The sequence below is a fragment of the Pteropus alecto genome, unplaced genomic scaffold (assembly GCF_000325575.1).
Source record: "Pteropus alecto unplaced genomic scaffold, ASM32557v1 scaffold39, whole genome shotgun sequence".
Taxonomy (NCBI): Eukaryota; Metazoa; Chordata; class Mammalia; order Chiroptera; family Pteropodidae; genus Pteropus; species Pteropus alecto.
The window spans coordinates 10626950-10646920 of record NW_006443568.1 but is presented as its reverse complement, the minus strand read 5'-3'; the positions used below and the strand labels follow the sequence as shown (position 1 = coordinate 10646920).

The 19971-nt window shown below is 42.5% G+C and overlaps 1 protein-coding gene across 1 annotated transcript in view; it reads right to left on the bottom strand.

Moving 5' to 3' along the window:
* The window catches only part of STPG1 (sperm tail PG-rich repeat containing 1), a 34565-nt gene that overhangs the window by 14408 nt on the left and 186 nt on the right, over window positions 1-19971 (bottom strand). Inside the window, exons 2-4 of the mRNA XM_025041457.1 lie at window positions 16270-16388; window positions 8094-8195; window positions 3853-4023 (exon numbers count right to left, since the gene is read on the bottom strand). Coding sequence (XP_024897225.1) covers window positions 3853-4023; window positions 8094-8195; window positions 16270-16388 — 392 coding nt within the window. The remainder of the gene's footprint in view (window positions 1-3852; window positions 4024-8093; window positions 8196-16269; window positions 16389-19971) is intronic.

Genomic DNA, 19971 nt, shown 5'->3' with positions numbered 1-19971 from the left:
AGGAATCATGTATAGAAATCATCTACCAAAAGCACACACGCAAATTATTTTCATTATTTTATCCTGTGGTTTTTATTCTTTTCGGAATACTTAGTTCTCCGTATCTCCACCTGATTTCTCACTGTTCAAAAAGTCCTTTTTATAAATGCAGGATTTGGGGCATAAAAGGAAATTGTACAATTTAAGAGTACGACCAGATTTGTAAGCATTCTCTTGTGTTGATTTTTCTAGACTGACCAAAACTAAGAATTCTGGTCGACCCACGCAATATACGTGTGAGAGTGTCCAGTGCATTCAGGACTCTAAAAATAACAGAGAAGGAAAAAAGAACCCTGAGATCATTCCTATGTTACACGTGAATCATAAATATTTTAAATGCCAATTTGCAGTCAGTCTCCTGTGTTCATTAGATAAAAGATGCAATAAAAATTGTACCTGTGATGACTGGGAATATTTACCGAACCAGTGAAACTATTTGCTGGGGCCAGGATGGTTTGATTTTCCGTGATACTCCTTTGTCAGAAAAATGTGTCTCGAGAAATGCAGATGGCATTTTGATTTTGTGTTGACAAAGGCGGAGGAATTTAGCTTTTCCCAGGGTCCTAATGGCTAGACTGCATGCAGAGAGGGCAAACAAAAAGATCAGATGGAACAGGCTAATTACTGGACCCGGGGAGAGGAGCCAGGTTGCCGGAGAGGAAGTAATAACACGGTACCAAGGAAAAGGATTGAGAGGTGGGGGATCACGGTGAGCAAAGGCAAAGAAAGGCCTGGGCAGACCTCAAGGCTCGGTGTGCCTAACAGGATTATCGCATTTCTGCTCCTCGCCAGTTGACTCAACCATTGTTCTCCAGGTCCGGGTGGGGGGTGGGGGGGACCTCCTGTAGACAAAACACTACTGCAGCTTTATTCCTCACCCAGACAGAAAAGCAACTGAAAAGGGGGCCATTTTTGAATACACTGAGTGTATGTCGCTGGAAAATTTCACCATTAGTCTAGGAAAATAGTCAACTCCTCGGGCAGGTTAAAAAAGGATGCAGCTGATTTATTGTATTGCATGGAAAAAACAATTCCAAGATACAGTTAAGTAAAAAGCATCATCCTAACACCGCAGGAGGGACCGAGGGAGGAAGAGAATATGAAAGAAACTGCAGCTGGGTTTTGATGGTGTTTTGCTTTGGGGAACAGAGTTATAGGGGACTTCTGCTTTCTAGTTCATGGGTTTCTATAATGCTTGAATACGTTTTATGATGAGCGTGTATTATTTTCAGAGCCACATTAAAATAATAATGAACAAAAAACATGTTCCTAAAATTGATCTATTGGCGAAAGGACAAAGCTCTGACCTGGGAAATGGTTTTTTCTAGATCAACAAGTGTATACTAACCCCGGGAGAGTTATTCCTTTGATGTCAGAGACGTTTATTGCATGCTTACTGTATACCAGGACCTGTGCTGGGCTTTGGCCCTGTGAAGTTGGCTGAAGGAACACACATAGTGGGTTAGGGAGGCAGAAACACTAACTACCCCTCTGAGGACTACATGAAACACTAACTACCCCTCTGAGGACTAGAAAAGGCGCAATGGCCAAGAGCCTTCGTTATCACTTTCTGGGACCAAGCCTCGACCTCCCTCCTATTAACTTAAAATCTTAACTGGTTTTCTGAAATCTACCCTCAGTCCACATCGTAGTCCATTCTTCATACACCTGCTGGAGAGAGCTTCTTCAAAAAGTACATCAGATGACATCACCCCATACCTCCCATCTCCCTCAAGGGTTTCCCAGAGAACAAAATTCAAACTCCTTCCCGGGGTCTTTTGGGCCCTGACAAACTGACCCCTGAATCTCTCTCTGGCTACCCTCCCTCATCCCTTCTCCTTGTAGCTAAATCTATTCTAGCTACCATCTTATAGTTCCCCATGGGCTGAGCTGTTGGCTGTCCCAGGACCTTTGCATATGCTAGTCACCAAACTCTGGCTCCCCTTCGATTTTTGGATCTCAGCCTCAGAGCCTTTTCTGACCACCTAGTGTGAAATACATATTACTGCCCACCCCCACATATTCTCTCTCTCAGGCTTTAACTGTTTTTTTCCTCTCTCAAGGCTGGCCACCGTTTGTAATTATTTGGTTTGTTTGTTTACTAGTTCTTATCCTGAGTGCCCCCCTGAAATCTAAGCTGTGTCAGTGGTCTGGCACAGAGTAGCCACAGAAACCACAGAGGGAAGGAAGCCCGGCTGGGCTGGGACATGGTGACTCCCATCACTCTCCAGCTGCATGTCTCAGCCATATGCCTGCGCTCACTGATGTGTAAATGGTCCCTTCGAGCTGGGTAACGTTGGGCCAGTCCCTTCACCTCTCTGACCATCAGTTTCCTCTTCTGTAAATTGAGAATAAGATAATCCACTTCATGGATTCTTGAGACTGTTCTGTAAGATGAATACATAAGTCTTAGAACAGCACATGGGCCATGAAAAGTGCTTTATCATCATCACTATTATTGTTGGGCTCTGATTACTCCAGGGGAAGATTAGAGCTGTGCCGTCTGATACAGTAGCCATGGAAACATGGCTAGTCCAAATTAAGATGTGCTGAAAGTATAAAATATACACTGGGCTTTCAAGACTTAGTATAATGGAAGGAATGTAAAACATCTCATCGATAATTTTTATGTTGATTAGATGTTGAAATAATATTTTGAATATACTGGGTTAAATAGAAACTACTATTAAAACTAATTTCACCTGTTCCTTTTCACTTCCAAATGTGGCTACTGGGAAAATTTAAATGACATTTGCAGCTCCCATTACATTTGTACTGGACATTGCTGCCTAGCAGGAAGGTACTTATATTGCTTTGAGCACGTTATAATTGATTGGATCAATCATAAAAGCTGGGCTCAAAGGATGTTTGTAGTCAGAAAAATAAATATTTTATTTGTGAATATTAAAAGAAAAATAAAATGTAAACGAAGTGTCTGAGACTAAAGTATTTTGAAATATGGCCTAACGATATTAATACCTTATGTACAACTCATGTCTTATGCGTTTCAGAGTGCTTTGATATTCATTGTCTCATTTGCTTCTTACATTGATCCCGTAGGGCAAGTATAATTAATTCTATTTTACAACTGAGGCTCAAGAGGTGAGGTGATCTCCCCAAAGGCAGATCTCCATGGACTGTGGAGTCCTTGTGTGCCGGATGTTGTGCTAAGCACTCAGCGTAGATTACCTCATTTAATATTTGTCCTTACATTACGAAGTAGATACGTACCCCCATTTTACAGATGAACAAACCGAGTCCTGAAAGGTTGAGGGACTTGCCCAAAGCCACACAGTTGGAAAGTGGCAGAGTGGAGATTTGAACCTAGCTCCATCTCTTAACCATTCATTACATCGTTCTGCCTCAGTGACTACAAAGTAATAATTGGCAGAGTACTTCTGTTAAACAAATCTCCTGATACGAAAAGACAGAAATTTATTTTCTATAAGAACCTAAAAAGTAAATGAACAGTGTCTGCAGATAAAGCGGTAAATAATATATTCATTGTTACAGATGAGAAAACTGTCCCAGAAGAGTCACGTGATAGGAGTGACTACGATAAGTATTTTCCAGGGCAGTGGTCTTCCCACTGCTCCATAGTGGCTTCTCTGTTGCCCGCATTTTCCTCTGGGCTCTGGGAATACCCTGTAAGAGTCTTGCAAAGCCTCAAGTACCCACTGGGTACTCAACAAATGCTAAGTGGTTTACCAATTGCATTAAGATGCTAGCTCCCACAGCTCCCCCATTCTTTTCTTACATTTTAGTAAACCCTTCATTCAATATATATTTAGCAAGCATAGGCAATGTTCTTACATTATAATGGTTTGGAGCAGGAGTTTCAAATTTGAGAACTTTCGCAAAGCTTGGCAACTGGAACATGCTGGAACAGGAATTACTGAAGTCTTTCTTTGAAACAAAACGTGATGGGAGAGTGTATGCAGTAGCTGCAGGATATTTAGAAATGATGGTGTCCATTCGGGCACACTGTGAGGAGAAAGCCAAAGGAATCAGCATTGTCACATACTCCGTGGCTCTGAAGGACAGATGTCAAAAAGATGGCGCCCAGCACCAGGCCTGAAGCATTTCATAAAAGGTGAAGCTCTAGCAGGTAACCACGATAAACTGACCTCAGGCTTTGAGGATTCGCGCTTAGAACACACAAGTTCAGACCTGTTTTAACCTCTGTAAACCAACTCAAATTACTCATCTTATGTTTAGAAACTTGGCAAAAATAATTTTGCCATAAATGCATGTCCACCCAATCCTGTTGCAGGCCACTTACACTTGACTCATCATCAGCTGTTGGGTAATTTATATGATGGGAAGCTTTAGACTTTCTTCTTCTACTCGGAATGAAACCTCGCATCTTGTTTCTAAGGTTAAATGATATGAATGGCCTAAATAACAAGTTTGCTTTGAACGTCTTCAAGGGACAAGACTCCAAAGGGCTTGCTGTCCACCATGTCTCCTAGTCACCACCTAAATTACTCATTTCATAAAACTCTACAATATTTTTGCTATTTCAACAGAACCAATCCTAGTCCTTCCAGGAGGGCACGATAAACTATTTTCAGTTAAAAAACAAAACAAAACAAAACAGAATCAATGTTTGCCAAATGAAAAGGGACAAAAGCCATAGAAACTAGATGATAACATCACTTAACCCTAGGATAGCATGGCAAGTATTGGAGTCTGATAAAACCAAATATTTCTCATTATTTATAGTTAAAATCTTTCTCACCTTGATAAGGGTCAATAACTATACAAGCACAAAAAGTGGGTGAGGCTGTGGGAAAGCATTAGCACCCCATCCATCTCCTCGCTCTATACCTGTGGCAATGGTTCTCAACACCTGGTTTATAGACCACTGTAGTTTGTGGGTGGATGTGCCACCAGAAGTAGGAGAGTTCTAGACCAGAATCTCAGGTGTTCAGACTTCTAACTGGGTTTGAGTCCCAACTCTGCTTTCTCCAAATTGTAAGGATTCATCGATGTTCTCAGAAGTAAAGTTACCCCAGCCTTGTACTCACTTTGCCTACGCATTTTGGACAATAATTAACTGACTATTTTTCATGGGTTGTAGCATTTAATCCTTGGGACAACCCTGAGTAGTGGATATTATGACTATCCCCACCTTATAGATGAGGAAACTGAACTTCCTCAACTAGTCAAGTGGTGGAACCAACATTCTCACCCAGGCAGTCTACCTCCACTAGTGATATGGATCAGACATCCAATTCTGAGGGGGAATGGGTAGAGAGAAGTAATAGCAATACACGTTGTCATTTACAAGATGAGCAGATGATAAATGACGATGGAAGGTTTTAGTTCAAGCAGAATCACTAACCTATATCTCCTTTGCCCAATGGTATAGGCGCACCCTTGCTCTTTCTTTTTAACTCCCATGTAAGAAGGGAGGTGAAGTTAAACTTTCCTCAGTGGTGCCATTTGTAGCATGCCTGTCTTGAGTCATCCAACGGAGTGAGCAAGCATGTTTTTCTAAAGCACTATCTCCCAATGTGTGCCCCTTGGCATACCAGTTCTATAAGATAGGATCGTATTGGTGGTGGTGGCAGCAGGGAGAGAGTTTCAGAGTCCAATAATTTTGAGAAGTCTCATGCCATGTTCCTATTTTGAAGATTTATAATATACATTGGCATATTAAATGCTCTGAGAAGGTCTGCAATAATAATAATAATAATAAAAACCTCTCTGACTTTGTTTAACTGGCCTTTCTTAAACTTACTCGCTCATAGAATCTTTTTGGCCTAGAAAACCTATTCATACATTTTGGGAAGAATTGTTCTAAAAAATTCCAATTAGAGGCAAAGTTTCATAAAGCATTACAGTAGGATTTGTCTCAGGGTATAATTGAAGTTATACTCGCTCGCCAACCCTTCCCGCTCCTTGGCTTTCTTTTAATTGCCAGGCCTGTGGTCTCCAATCTGACCACATGCTGGCATTTATGAACCTCCCTCTAGCACATACTAACTTTTCCAGAACCACCCCTGCCACCATGAAAACACAGAAAGGCCACCAAAGTCTCCTCCCACCTGCCTCATTTAACTAGTCACTCCTGTGAATAATTCTGGAACAAAGGTTTAGAATACATTAATGAAGCTCTTTATATAATTTGGACTTAGAGAGATGACAGGTCTCAAAGGGTTGGGTGTAGCTGTTTCAACAGTCATCAGGAAGTTCCTCAAATTTATAGACCCGAAGAGTTTTTTGGTTAGCCTCACCCACAGTCACCCCCTTTCTGGTCACACCAATGTCAGTAAGGCATTTCTCTGAGGGCTACTTTTAATTCTCTCAGAGTCTTCAGATCCGGAAATGGAAAAGGTGCTAAATGTGAAAGTCAGTGACAGCAGGGTAGAGGTATGAAATTTGCAACCAATTCAGAAAGGAACTGGTAAGATGTGGGAACCTCCTGACAGATCTTCATCAACCAGTTAAGGCTCCTGCCCAGGGGTATAGAAACTGGAGTGTTTATAAACAGAAACATAAATTCTCATATCCATCAGAGAGAGGAGAGGAAGCCTGAACAACTCAATATCTGCCTTCTTTTGGGTTTAGCCTGAAGTTTTTAAAGACCTGAGAGGTGCAATTAGATTCTGTTAATACTCAGGTCTTCCCTTGGGACCCTTCTGCAGACAGCCCAGCCTTATCATTTGCAAAGTTACTGCAAGCGGGGCCTAGCATTGTGCATGTGCTCTGATTTAGCCCACTTCTTTGGCACCAAGTGGGAATGGGCAGTGCCACTATATGGCAAAGAAGTTCTCGGAGAGAAAACTTAGGTGTTGCAGGAAATGTTGTTTTGTGACTCATTGGTAACAATCATCACAATTAACATGTTTATAATGCCCTGCAATTTCAAAGAGTTTTTCACTCATTGCAACGTTAATGTGCCATCGCCTCCAGGGAGTCTGCACTGTAAGAGGCAATCAGGACACAGAAGGGTGACGTGCTCGAGGTCACATCGGGAATCCACGGCTGAGTCAGGACGAGGTCTTAAGTCTCATCCCCTATGCCAGGACATCGTGAGACAGGCATTTCTTTCTCTGATTGCTGTTGAGTCTGTGTACTCGCAGGGGTTGGGACAGAAAAAGAGGTAGAAGCGTGGTCATTCTGTGAACTCACTGGGGGCCTGTGCAGCCTCCACATTTTTTTGCTATTGGAGAGCTGGCTCCAGAGTCAGTTTGCTTTCTGAGTATTCGATTCCACCAAACTCAAATTCCAATAAGTGCCTGTATTCAATGTGTCTTACACGGTCTCTTTATGCGGTTTAAAATAATAAAAGTCGATTCTAGTGTCAGGCATCATATTACATTTTTGCAAGAGATTATTGTAACCTTTAAAGGGACCGGTGGCATCTGTGTTTTGTTAATGCTGTCTTTTTCACTTTCTTGCCTCAGCTAGTCTTACCCAAGTCTGACCCTCTTCCCTTGCTGTATCTATTTTTTTCTTGCTGATGTATAAATATTCAAATGAAGACTATCCTTGCCCAAGCCTGGTCCAGGACACTGACACTTCATGCAGCTGCTTGACTGTCAGAGACCTGAACAAAGATAAAGACTCAAATCTTACAAAGACGAGAAAGGAGAAAAGGAGGCCGATCACTAAATTTCAGGCCCTCTGGCTGCTTTCTTTTTGGTCCCATCATATTTCTCAACAATTTGAAGAACTCGATTAGACTAAGCAGTATAAAACATCATATCAGGGTGAGAGGTGTAATAGTGACTTTTTTCCTAGTATGCCCAAAAATCTCGGAAAGACATTTGCTTAGTCCACTCCGTGATGACAAAATTGGTTTTGGAGGATCAGGTCCTGAACATTTGTCTAGCTCCTCTTGTCACTCTGGCAATGTGTAGCGCTGGGGGAAAAAATTAAAGACACAGGCTCCGATTTACCCAAATGAAATTTGAGGAGGCAGTTAACTCTCCTAATTAAAACCATAAGCCTTTGGAGAGAAGGGACCAGAGGTCGAATATATACAATGAATGAAGGAAATTACTGATCAGTTAATGCCCATACTCAAGGGAAGGAGTTCTCACCATAGAGGGAAAAGTGCATGTCCCTTTCTTGGACAACGAGACACTGTTGGACACTGGAGATTGGTGAATGACGTTGTAGAAGCCAGGACCAGGGCTATCATCCTGAAAAGGAAGAGCATGTGGCATCATCAGGATATATTCAATTCCATTGTGCTTGTCCACAAGCTTTACATCCAATAACACTAAGCCTCGTCATAATACTCCAGGACAGACACCACCGCCACTTCATGGATGACAGCCTGGCTCCGCCATCTCCTAACCTTCCAAGTCACTGTCTCAGTTTCCAAGGACTGGGGCTGGGATTCCAACCTAGGTCTGGGACCCCCCAACACCCTTGCTCTTTCCACTGTGCTGTACTGCATTCCGGAAGAATGCTATTGTCTTTTGCATGCCATTACAGAAAGGAGCATAAAATGGGATACTGAGCGTGGCTGATGTGCAAGTCGGTGTACACTGACTGGGTTTGCCGAGCCCACGGGGAGGGAAGTGTGACCGATTTCACATTAGCCGCACCCCACCTGACTCAGCTTCCTCCTCAGCCTTTCAGAAGAGAAATCAGGGAGTGTTTCTGTTTATAAAGCAAAATGAAACAAAAACAACCTTCATCCTAAACAAGACCATTTCTAACTCTCAGACAAAAAGAGGCAGGTTCATGGGGCTCAAGTGCTAAATGATGCAGGAGTGTAAGAGAGGAATCAACAAAAGCTTGATTTCTGAGCTCGTTTCTGCCGTTGCAGATCATTAGACTCTCATCTCATTTCTCATGCTGGTTACCAAGGGGAAGTAAATAGTTGGCCGAGCAAGAAGCATGAAAGGATAAAGATGCTCCACTGCCTTCAGAGTTTACTGGGTGCCAAAAGTTTTTCAAAGCTTGTCTCATTGAATCTCCCAGTGAGGAAGGGATTACTGCCCCCATTCAATAGATGGAGACACTGAGGCACGTGGAGATGAACTTGCCTTCCATGTTACGAGCGGCGGAGCCTGTCCTTGGTGCTAAGCTCATAGTGCACACAAGCCCTTTGCCGTGAGGGTGCTGTCAGGTCCACTTTAAGTGAGTCCCAGAGACAATGGGTCTCTGTTATTAAATGATGAAGCCCAGATCGAAACCCAGGCAACCCGATTTGCTCTCGCTACCTTCTGCCACCCGGGCTCATCCTGCCTCCACCATTCCTACTGCCTTCCTCAGTGCAGAAAGAAAGCTTAAGGTATCATCAGGGCCTTCAAGGACTTTTCAGTATGGCTCGAGCTGTGTGTGATTATTATGGTTTAATATAAAGGGTAGGGTCATTGATGTTATTAACGAGTTTTTCTGTGCCGAATTTTAAATGCAGTGAATACATTGAGCCTTGCAGGTGGGGGCAGGGGAGCTGAATCCTGCTTTGTAGGTGGTGAACCCTGGTGAACAGAGTGGGAGCTGACCGCCAAAGAGAGTGAGGCAGGCCAAGAGAGATGCAGCACAACCAGGTGTATGGGCACCCCAGGTGAGACAGAGTGGGAGCTGACCGCCAAAGAGAGTGAGGCACAGCCAGGTGTATGGGCACCCCAGGTGAAGAGTTCAGAAGAACCCTGCTGTGTGGGGGCAGATTCGAGGGGCTACAGGGAAACAAGAAAGACATTGTTCTAGGGGGCTGTTTACAGGGCCAGCGTTTATTTATTTAGTGGTCACCGTGTGCCGGGCACTGTTCTGAGTACTCTGCATGCACTAACTCATTTAATCCCCATCTTAAAGATGAGAAGACAGGGCCAAAAGAGATAAAGCCCAAGGTCACAGAGCTGATAACTGTCAGATCGAGAATCTGAACCCCAGCAGTCTGAGTGCAGAGTCTACTCTTCAGCACTAAACCACACTAACTCTCAAATGAGAATGTGTACGATAAAAGAAGGAAAAAAAATTCCACTGGGTTACGAATCAGGCATCCTTGTTCTCAGTGCTGCTACGAGGTAGGTGACCTTGGGCCAGTCACCTCTCTCTACCTAAATTTCCTCATTTGTAAATCGAAAGTGTTGGACAAAATGTCTTCAGGTGACTTTTAGCTTCCAAAGTCCCTAAGTTAAGGGAAAGCTAAAGCAGAAAATGTAACCGTGACTCCTCTACTTTTAAAGAATGAAGACTCACATCTCTAACTCCCAGTCTGTTGGCACGCTCTCAATACCGCCATCGGTTCACAAGAATTTTCTGGGCACCTATAGGAGTCTGAGGAGCTAGCGTGGCCAAATAAATACAGTACCTGCAAGGCTGCTCCATCCCACCCTACCCAGTTCGATATTAATTTCTAATAAACAACAAAAAGTTATTTTAGTATAAGTATGTCTCGTGCACTATTTGGGACATACTTACACTAAAATAGTATTTTTTTTTTTTAACTTATCTGAAATTCTAAATTAACTAGGAACCTTGTGTTTTTATTTGCTAAATCTGGCAACCCTACTGGCCCTTAATCATGTTTTAATTCTGCCACATTGCAAACTGGTTTGAGTCCAGGCCAAATAAGAAAAGGACTGTCCCTCTTAGCTTGGAGGGAGAGGGTGCTGCTGTTTGTTCTTAATGAATGCTGGAGCTGGCCAGTGGCAGCTTGTGAGGGTGACTGTTAAAAATTCAGAAATCGGAGTCTTACATCACTGAAACTGGCCGATGCTGTAAATCAGAGCTTTTCTTTGTGGAGGGGAGAACTGGTTTACCAGAACACTGCTCGCTACCTTCACCGTGACACCCAAGTAGGTTTCTGAGCTACTTGGAGAGAAATGTTTAGACCTTTCTACTCTGGGATAACAGTTCATGTGACTAATGTTGTATAACTTGGATGACTGAGGCCTCTCAGAGCACAGTCCAGAATCCAAGTTGCAACGGGTGTGTGAATTTAGCCATCCCTGGATTTCTTGACGGAGGCCATCCCAGATGGCAAAAAACAACCAACCAAACAAACGATAGTTGGTATGGGGACAGAGGAGGAAAGAGAACTCTGCTGACTGCCTGTTGAGTGCTCCACCGAAGCACAGTGCCTGATGCTGTGCCTATTGTCTCCTGTGCCTGCCTCACAGTGTGAGGATTAAATGAGTCAATGCTCATAGAGGGGTTACAGCAGAGGGGTGGGGGAGGGGTGGGACCGAGCAAGGGATGACTGGCTGATGTGCTGCCATCCCCACCTAACACACATCTGAGTGACATTTGAAATGGACTTTGAGAGCTCTTTTGAAGTATTAAAGTCCCTCTGCATGTGCCAAGGATGGGACACAGATCTACATTCACTTGACCTTGGGATAGGTTTAGAGAGGTAATGAGGAGGAGGAGGGGAAGAGTGGGAGCAGGGCATTTACCTCTTCACCCCAAAAATCTCCATAGATTATGGGAGGGCTTAATACCCCACAGTCTGGAGCCAATTACATCTGCACACAGCCTGGATTTTCTAGTCCTGATTTTATAGATTCTGTCCAATTAATATTTTCAGGTTTGACAAATCAATGATTTGTCGAACCATTTCCTGGCTTGGAAAATGTGGTCTCTGTTGGATCATTAGCTAAAGACCACACTAGGGCTGCCATTTGATTCTTCAAAGATGTTCCACCTTGCTTTGGTCTATTTTGGGGATGGCTAGCTGCCATTTCTCAGGAGTGCCCAAGACAAATGACAACTAGGAATTTGCTAAAGGCTAGAGGTATATGCCTGCTAGAAACAGAGCCCTGTCCTGTGCTTAATCTGTTGGCAAAACCACACAGGAATTTGGGGGTCCTGAGGAAAAAATTTTCTTTTACAAATGCCTCTAGTCTTAAGGTCTTGGACAACATGCCACTGAAAATCTTCTGGTTCAAACTGTCTACGACTCTGAGATTTGCCCCTTAAAAGACACCCTTCCTTCTTCCTGCTTTCTCCCCCTCCCTTTGCCCATCCCCCAACCCCAAGTCCATACACTATTTTGTGGCTTCAAAGTTTCCACGCCTCTGATCACAGTAGAAAAGGGAGAGGCAGCCAGCATACTTCAAGCAAGAAAACATCATTTTTTTTTTGTTCGGAATTGGGGAGGCTGTCAGAAATGAAATGGCCTTGAAGAGAGCACCCAGGAAAACTAGGATGAGTTCTCTTGAGGCGAGTGTTTCTTAGTGGCCCAGGTAAAGAGTAAATGTGAGGAAAGGAAGGGCAGCTGGGACACCGGTCACCTCGGCAGGTGAAAACGGGAACCAGTTCTCTGCCTATTGCTGGCCTGGCCATGTTGGAAACAAAGTCAGACAGGAGAAGGCAAACAGACTTTTCAAAGTCTTCGTTATATCAGCCTTGTCTCTGAGAGCGCCACAGTCCTCTTTTGCAGAGCCCTCCACTCTCTTAAATCTGGTGTCAGCTTATTAGCAGCCCCTTGTAATCCCAAACGGCATGTGGGCGAAAACTCAATTCCGCCAACATACATTGAAACCTACTCTGGGCCAGGGCCTGTGCTAAGGCACGAGGATACAGGCACAACCTGCCAGCAGCTCACAAGTCCCAGCTGCCACGTGGATGGGATGCGTTCCTGTGACTCAATGAGAAATGCACAGACTTGAGTTGGGGTCATTCATACGATCCATTTTTGAGAGACTTCGGGGTTGAGAAAGGACAGCAGTAATTGATGCCCAAGGAGTTCTCGGGCAGGTGGAGATGAGATGTGCACACCCACTTGCATCATGCCACGCAGAAGGTGGTCAGGGGCATAAGACCGGCTTTGAGAGTTCAGAGGAGGGTGTGCTTGCTTCCACCCAGGGGAGATGCCAGGACACGGTGTGTGGGAACCAGGAGCTGCTGCCTGGGTTTGTCCTCGCTCTGCCTGACCCTGGCTGCACAAGTTACTTAACTCTCTCTGTGTCTCAGGGTCATTATCTGAAACATAGGATAATGATGGGACTTAGCTCACAGGGTTATTATGGGGGATTAAATGAATTAATAAATGCAAAGGTCTTTGTGGGGTGCCTGGCAGGCTGTCAGTACCAGCCAAGTGTCTGCTATTTCCAGAAATGTGTCCTGCAGATCCCTTAGGATGGGTGCTGGTGAATAACATGCAGAAGTCAGGCTTCCAGAGCAGGGAGGTGGGGCAGACCCTCCTGAGGTTCAAACACGCAGCCGAATGCACACTTGGGGTAGTTATCCCCTTGAACAAATGTGGTGATCTATGCAAGCCGAGCGTCTTTCTATTTAAATACTCCTGACGTGTAATATACCTCTGGTCTAGTGCCTTATCAAGTTAATAAGTAAACAGTATTAACTTCGTACAATTTCGCCAGAAATTAAACACTGGCCTTCTCACCATTTGACAGGGCAGATTTACTGTCAGACGATATACGAAATTAACGTGTACTTTTAAATTGCGCCCATCAGAGGATGTGGTGCCCAAATGCCATCATTATTTCATTGGAGCCTTGATCATTTGATTCTAAACCAGTCAGGTTTAGAATCATGAAACAATAACCTGTGGAAAGGGCCTATCGATTATAACACACTTATTGTTAAGATGAGGAAACAGAGATGCAAATAGATTAAGTGGGTATCCTTAGTGTTATGCAGCTTGGACAACAGCGACCACGATTCAGGGTGACATGGGGACAGAAACAGAGAGGCAGGGGAAGAAAATGTCCATCAGGCTGCGGGGCTTTGCTCTGTCCCAGCCTAGGCATGTCTCTTCATGTACGCGAGTCACCAGCACACTTGTAAATAACTGTGAACTGTTCGGGGAAGCAGACTTTATCTCTAGCAGCCAGAATCGCCAGCCCAGACACCGAGCTCTGCAAGGGATTCCTCGTGCCCAGCAGTCAGATTCTCACGGGGAATGCGAGCTGGGCAAGAGGCCCTGATGTCTCCCTACAAAGTTAGACCGATAAGGTAAGTGTACATTTCAAAGAGCACCAGGGCTCTGTATTGAAGATGTGCTAAGTGGGTCACAGAATTAAATGTGAGGCCACAACCAAGTTATGAGATCAGGCACAGGGTGTGTATGAGTAATGTTTTAAGAAGGGTGGTGATACACTAGAGTTTTAAGATCTGTTTTTAATTTGTATGACCTCACTAAATTATTGGGTGATGCTAAACAAGGTCCTTAACTTCTCAATGCCCATTTTCTTCAAAAAAAAGAGAGAGAGAGAGAGAGAGAGAGAACAATGAGCACAGACAGAATAAGAAATTTTTTTCCGTTTTTATAGCCGGAAGAACCTAACAAAGTTATATAGCCCAAATTTTATGTTTCAGATGAAAAAACTGAAACCCAGAAAAGTCAGGTGACTAAAGGCACACAGCTAGTAACAGAGCAGAACACAGGAAACCTGATTTATGAATTCCATGCACTTTCCACAAAATTCCATACTTATTTACAAAATGCTTTCAAATACTTCGGTGAAAGCTTTCACCTTGTCAAACCAACACAAACACATTTGAAAAGTAAGAATCAAATTTCTGAGCTATTTCTGTATCTGACACTGCCTACAGCTGTGGCCAGCTGCCATCTTGGTTCCTTTAGCCGAAAATTTTCTGAAAAGCAATAGCAGTTTAAGACCATAACTTTAAAAGCCAGCCCATTTTGTTTCTGGATTTGCATCTTCAGAATTGGATCATGTAGAATGGAACCTTACGTACATTACTTGACATCTTCCCCTATCTTGAACTTGGTCTGTTTTGCTAAGTCCTTTTCAGAAACACACTCTCTGACTTTCATGTGGCTTTGTGGGTCACAAGGGAGGTGTGGTACAGTGTGTAGAAAGAGCATGAGGCTTTGGAGTGACTAGACCTGGGTTTGAGGTCTAATTCTCTCAACCTTGATTGAGCAAATATGTAGGGCCTCTTATGTGCCAAACCCTGCGTTGTGTGTCCTTGGGTGGGTCATTTAACTTCCCTAACTCTCTTCTATTAAGATAACAAACCTTTCCTTTTAGCATTGTTCTGAGGATTAGAGATATGGTCTAAAAATGTTTTCATGCATAGTAGGGATCAGTAAATGGTGATTGCTATTATTTTTCATTGGAGCCTGGACTGCAAATATCCTAGAAATGGACAACATGTCATCATTAAATTGACAAATGAGAAACCAAACCCAAAAAAAGAGACAAAGAGACAGATGAACAGTTAAAACATAGAGAAACTCAAGAGAGAAAAGAGAAAACTCCTAAGCAAATATCTTATTTATTATCTTTGGGGAAAACCTACGAATAATTTAAAAAATGCATGTGTGTGTGTGTGTGTATACACACATACTATATTCTTTATTATTTGCTTTCTTAGAATCCTAAAATATCAGAAGTGGAGGGAACTTAAACATTCTCTAGTTGGGCATTCTTGTTTACAAAGAAAGAACAGGCCGAGGGGCAAAGGGGCTTGCCAAGGCCCCCTAACTCCTTCCTGACTCTCCTGCATTCAGTACCTAGTCCACCATCCTGGCAAGGTGGTAAGATGAAAAACATTTTTAGAATGTAGCAAAAGGTAACTGAGATGATGATTCCTCCAAAAGAATGTTATTCTAAAGGTCTCGGTTAAATGAATAAAGGAATGAAGATTTTAATGAAAACTCTAAAAAACGTTTGCGAGTTGTTTCGGCCCCCTGCTGGTGAGAGAAGAGAAAGTCAGATCCCTGAGACTTAACAATTGAAATCTCAAGGGTTAGGTGAGGACCCGTGGGATCAGGAGCCAAAAGGAACTTTCCAGATCAAAGAGGAAAAGAGACACAGATATTTGAAGGAGAAAGTGAGGATGGGGGAAATACAAGAACAGCAATAACATATTGTTAAAAGAAATCTTAAAAAGAGAGGGGTTTAAGTTTGTTTTTTAAGGTAATTTTACATTTATTAGACTCCTATTTTTCTTATATTATTTGAAGAAAGTCTTGTTATTTCCTTTCATATAAGGAATGAGGCTGGGGGAAGAGGAGGAAAAGATTTTTACCTTTTACTTATACCTCCTGGGATTTTTGAATGTTTTATTTCTATAATGATTTTTAAAATACTTTTTTCTTAAAATTTTTTTCTTTTTTTTTTTTTTTGATTCTGTGTAACATCATAAACCCGGACATACTTTCTTGTGGATTTAATCTTTTCAATTGCTGTGGCTCCTTGGATGACACTGCCCTCTACTGGTCAGAGGGACACAAGCACTATTAGCCAGAGACTGGCATGTCAGTCTCCGGAGGGTAAAATCCAGACCAAAAATAAAGAATCTCTAAGACAAGGTCATTACCTTTTTATGATAGAATCGTTTGGCTTGACTATTAAATCCTTTTTTTTCTGATTCTGGAATTATCGAAGACTGATATTTAAAAGGAATGGAAGATTGTGTTGGATATGCAGCAGTATAACCTAAACAACAGAAATAAAATAAAAATTAGCACAAAACAAAGAATTAACAAATGCAGGAAACACTGAGATGTATATTAACATTTTATTTTAAAATAGAAGAGAAACTTGCCTTTTGACAAGAGATAGAGCTGAAACTGGATTTTTGAAAAAGTATTTCCTGCTTTACTTTCTTTCCCTCTTGGTAATTTATTGGGTTTTCCCCTCTCCAGCTCTTAAACTAGTGAAATTTGGTCACATGGCGGAAATGAATTGTTCCAAGGAAGAGGAAGGATCTGACAGGAAAGACGTTTTTGTCAAGCAGGAAGGGACACGAAACCATCTGGAGCAACCTGGAAGAAGAGCCAGGCTGGGGACAGAGTGAGAGTTCTCAGTCATCTCCTGCCCAGAATCACATATCGCCGAAGCGCCAGAAAGACCCAGAGAGGCAGGGAAGTCCCAGAGCGGGGCTCTCTCACTTTTCATGGCACCATGCGAGACGAGGGTAAGTTCAGTTTTCTGTGGGGGAAGGTCCACGTTACTGACTCTGTAGGGAGCATCTATTTGCACAGCAGGCCGATTACAAACGCTACTCTGTGAGTGTAATAGAATCTGACTCCAGTTTTTGGAGTCTGACAGCTTTTAAGCCTCACCCTTCTCTCTTCCTTTTCCGTCCCCTGACTGGGTAAGCCGATGAGAAAGCCAGGTTGCTCCTTCCTTTGGGACCAGTTAAAGGTTCAAACCCCTGCCCTTACTACAGCCCTACCCCCTAACCACAATAAACCCCAAGCCAGTGTCCTTTCCAAGCTCTCTCAAGCCATGGTTGGACCAGATTAGAAAGCCTGCCTGCTGTCCCCAGAAAGCCTCATTTTACGAGTAATAAACCTTTTCACATCCTCTTGATGTGTGTGTGGCATCATCAGTTTAGGTACCTAAACCAAATGTGGGGTGAGGTCCATCCTAACTGCAATGTGTCCACGATAGTGAGCCAAATTATCTTAAAATCAGAGTCCTAACCCTCAGAGGGAAAACATGTACAGAAGCAGAAAAAGCATAACCAAGAGAAAGAAAGAAAGGAGGGGTGTGTTAGGGTGAGGGTGAGGTTGCATGAAAAATGTCTTTAAGGTCTATTTCTTAGTATCCAAATTCTTGAAAAAAACAAAACCGCTTTTCAGAGAGGAAAGCTCAATGCCAACAGGGGCCCCTTAGGAGGTACTATTACCCACCAGCTTGATCAATGAGGTAACTGAGGCTTAAAGAGATAAGTTACTCATCTAAATCACACAGCCCTAAAGTGGAACACCTGGGATTTGAACACAGGTTTGTCTGATGAGCACAGACTCTTAATCTCTAAGCTGTATTTCTTCTTCCTGAGCAAGGCCCAAAGTAAAGACTCAACAAACAAATCAATGAAATAATGGCCAAGGGGCCTAATTTGCCTGGGCTGAGGATGAAGCAAATAAAAGCAGCATATATGTTTGGTTAGAAAACATTTGCGAGACCAATATATGGTATATTTATTCTTTTCTTCTTTTCTCCCTCCCCCCCATTTAAGCAGGTGGATAGTCATGTATTTTTCCTTTAAGGGAACTAGAGGGCAATTCAGAAAGCAGTAGATGCAAGGCTTCCTGGCTTTTGTTTCTAAAAGTCTAAGTCAGTAGAACAACTGAGTTTGCAGAGGAGGCAGTAAAGAAAGGGGGGTTATAAAAAAGAAAAAGAAAAAGGTAAAGGGAGGACATTCCCCTGGAGGAAGGAAAGGTTTCCCCTTGACTGAAAAAGAGATCCAACACTTTGGCTTCTGTCGGTGGTGGAATGGCACACGTCCAAGCAATCCTTTATGAGAACCGCCAAAAAAAATCGGGACTTTAAATAAACACTCTGGATAACTAATTTTTGGCTTCCAACCAAAATGGAATAGAATTTGCCCTCCTAATAGGAAAAAAAAAAAGCTAACGATGGACAAAATGCATGAAGCAATGGTTTTCAAGACACTGGACATTAAGTAACAAAGGACAAGGATCCCTGGAGATGGGACACAAATGAGGTTTGCAATAAGATTGTCTCCAGTATACTGCTTACTGGAGAGATTTCCGGGCCACAGCACAGGAAGGAGGAAACCAGGTGGAGCCTGGCGGTCGTTCTGAGTTGAGGGAATGGATCTGGGAGCGCAGAAACGCCAGATGGCTGGACTTTACAGAGCAGAGAACCAGAGAAGAGAGAGCTACACAAAGAAAGAGTTCTGGAGATGTGCACTGGGTTCCCTTCGAGTAGTGTCCTGAGTACTGATGTGAGAAAACTACCCAAGGTTGGGGAAAGAATCAACTGGAAGAATTAGAGCGAACAGTACAGGAAGCTTACACCAGGCCAGGAATAGCTCCTGCCCCCAATAGTCAGAGTGGAACACCTCGTAATTCATGGAACCTAAAGTGACACATGCAGAAGGGTTTTGCCTCAAAAACAGGGCAAAATTATCACTAGACTAAACATTTCTCTGCTTCCAGAGAACAAAGCTTGAAAGCTAGACTTGAAGAGGTCTGTTTCCAAGTAATTTAAGGACATCTCAGAGAAAAGCATAAGAATTGATAGGACTACAAAAATATATAGTCCCAACAGGTAAAATTCAAAATATCTGGCATCCGATAAAAAAAACTAATGGGCATGAAAAAAGGAAGAGGAAACAACTCATAATGAGGAGAATATAATCAATCAAAACCAATTCAAAAATGATACAGGTGAGAGAATTACAAGCACAATATCATTGCCACAAAAACAGACATGGAAGGTATCAGAGCTAAATCAAACTTCTATGGATGAAAACTAAGATGTCTGAGATTAAAAAATACACTAAATGAGACTAATAATAGACTAGACATTACAGAGAAAAGACTAGTAAACTTGAAGAAATAGAAATAGAAACTATCTAAAATAAAACAGAGAGAGAAAAAAGACTAAAAAATATAGAGTATCAGTGAGCTATGTGACAACTTCAGGGAGGCTAATATACATGCAATTGGACTCTCCAAAAAAGAGACGTGAGAAGAAAGGAAATAGAAAAATTATTTCAAGAAAAAATGAAAAATTCCTAAATATGATAAAAGCTGTAGTCTCACAGACCCAAGAAAGTCAATGTACCTCAACAAAACTACAGTGCAGCACATAAAAGAATCAAATTAGCCTTTAAAAAGTGACAAAGAGAAAAACCTTAAAATTAGACAGAGAAAAAGGAACGTGTAAAGGAACAAATGTCAGAATGACAACAGCTACTGCTGGAAACATTATTCTTAAGGGAAGGAAAACAACTCTCACCCTGGAATCCTGTACCCAGGATTCAAAACAAGAGAAAAACAAAAAGGCTTAAATATATATTTTTAAAGCTGAAAGAATTGATCACCAGCAAACGTGAACTGTAAGAAGCATTAAAGGAAGTCCTTCAGGCAGAAGATAAATGATACCAGCTGGAGATCTGGATCTACATGAAGGAATGAAGAGCTCTGGAAATAATAAACATGGGGATAAATATAAAATACAGAATTAGGAGTATAAATGGATACATTTAGATATAAGTATAAAATTTAAATCCCCCCAAAGACATCTATTATTACATTCA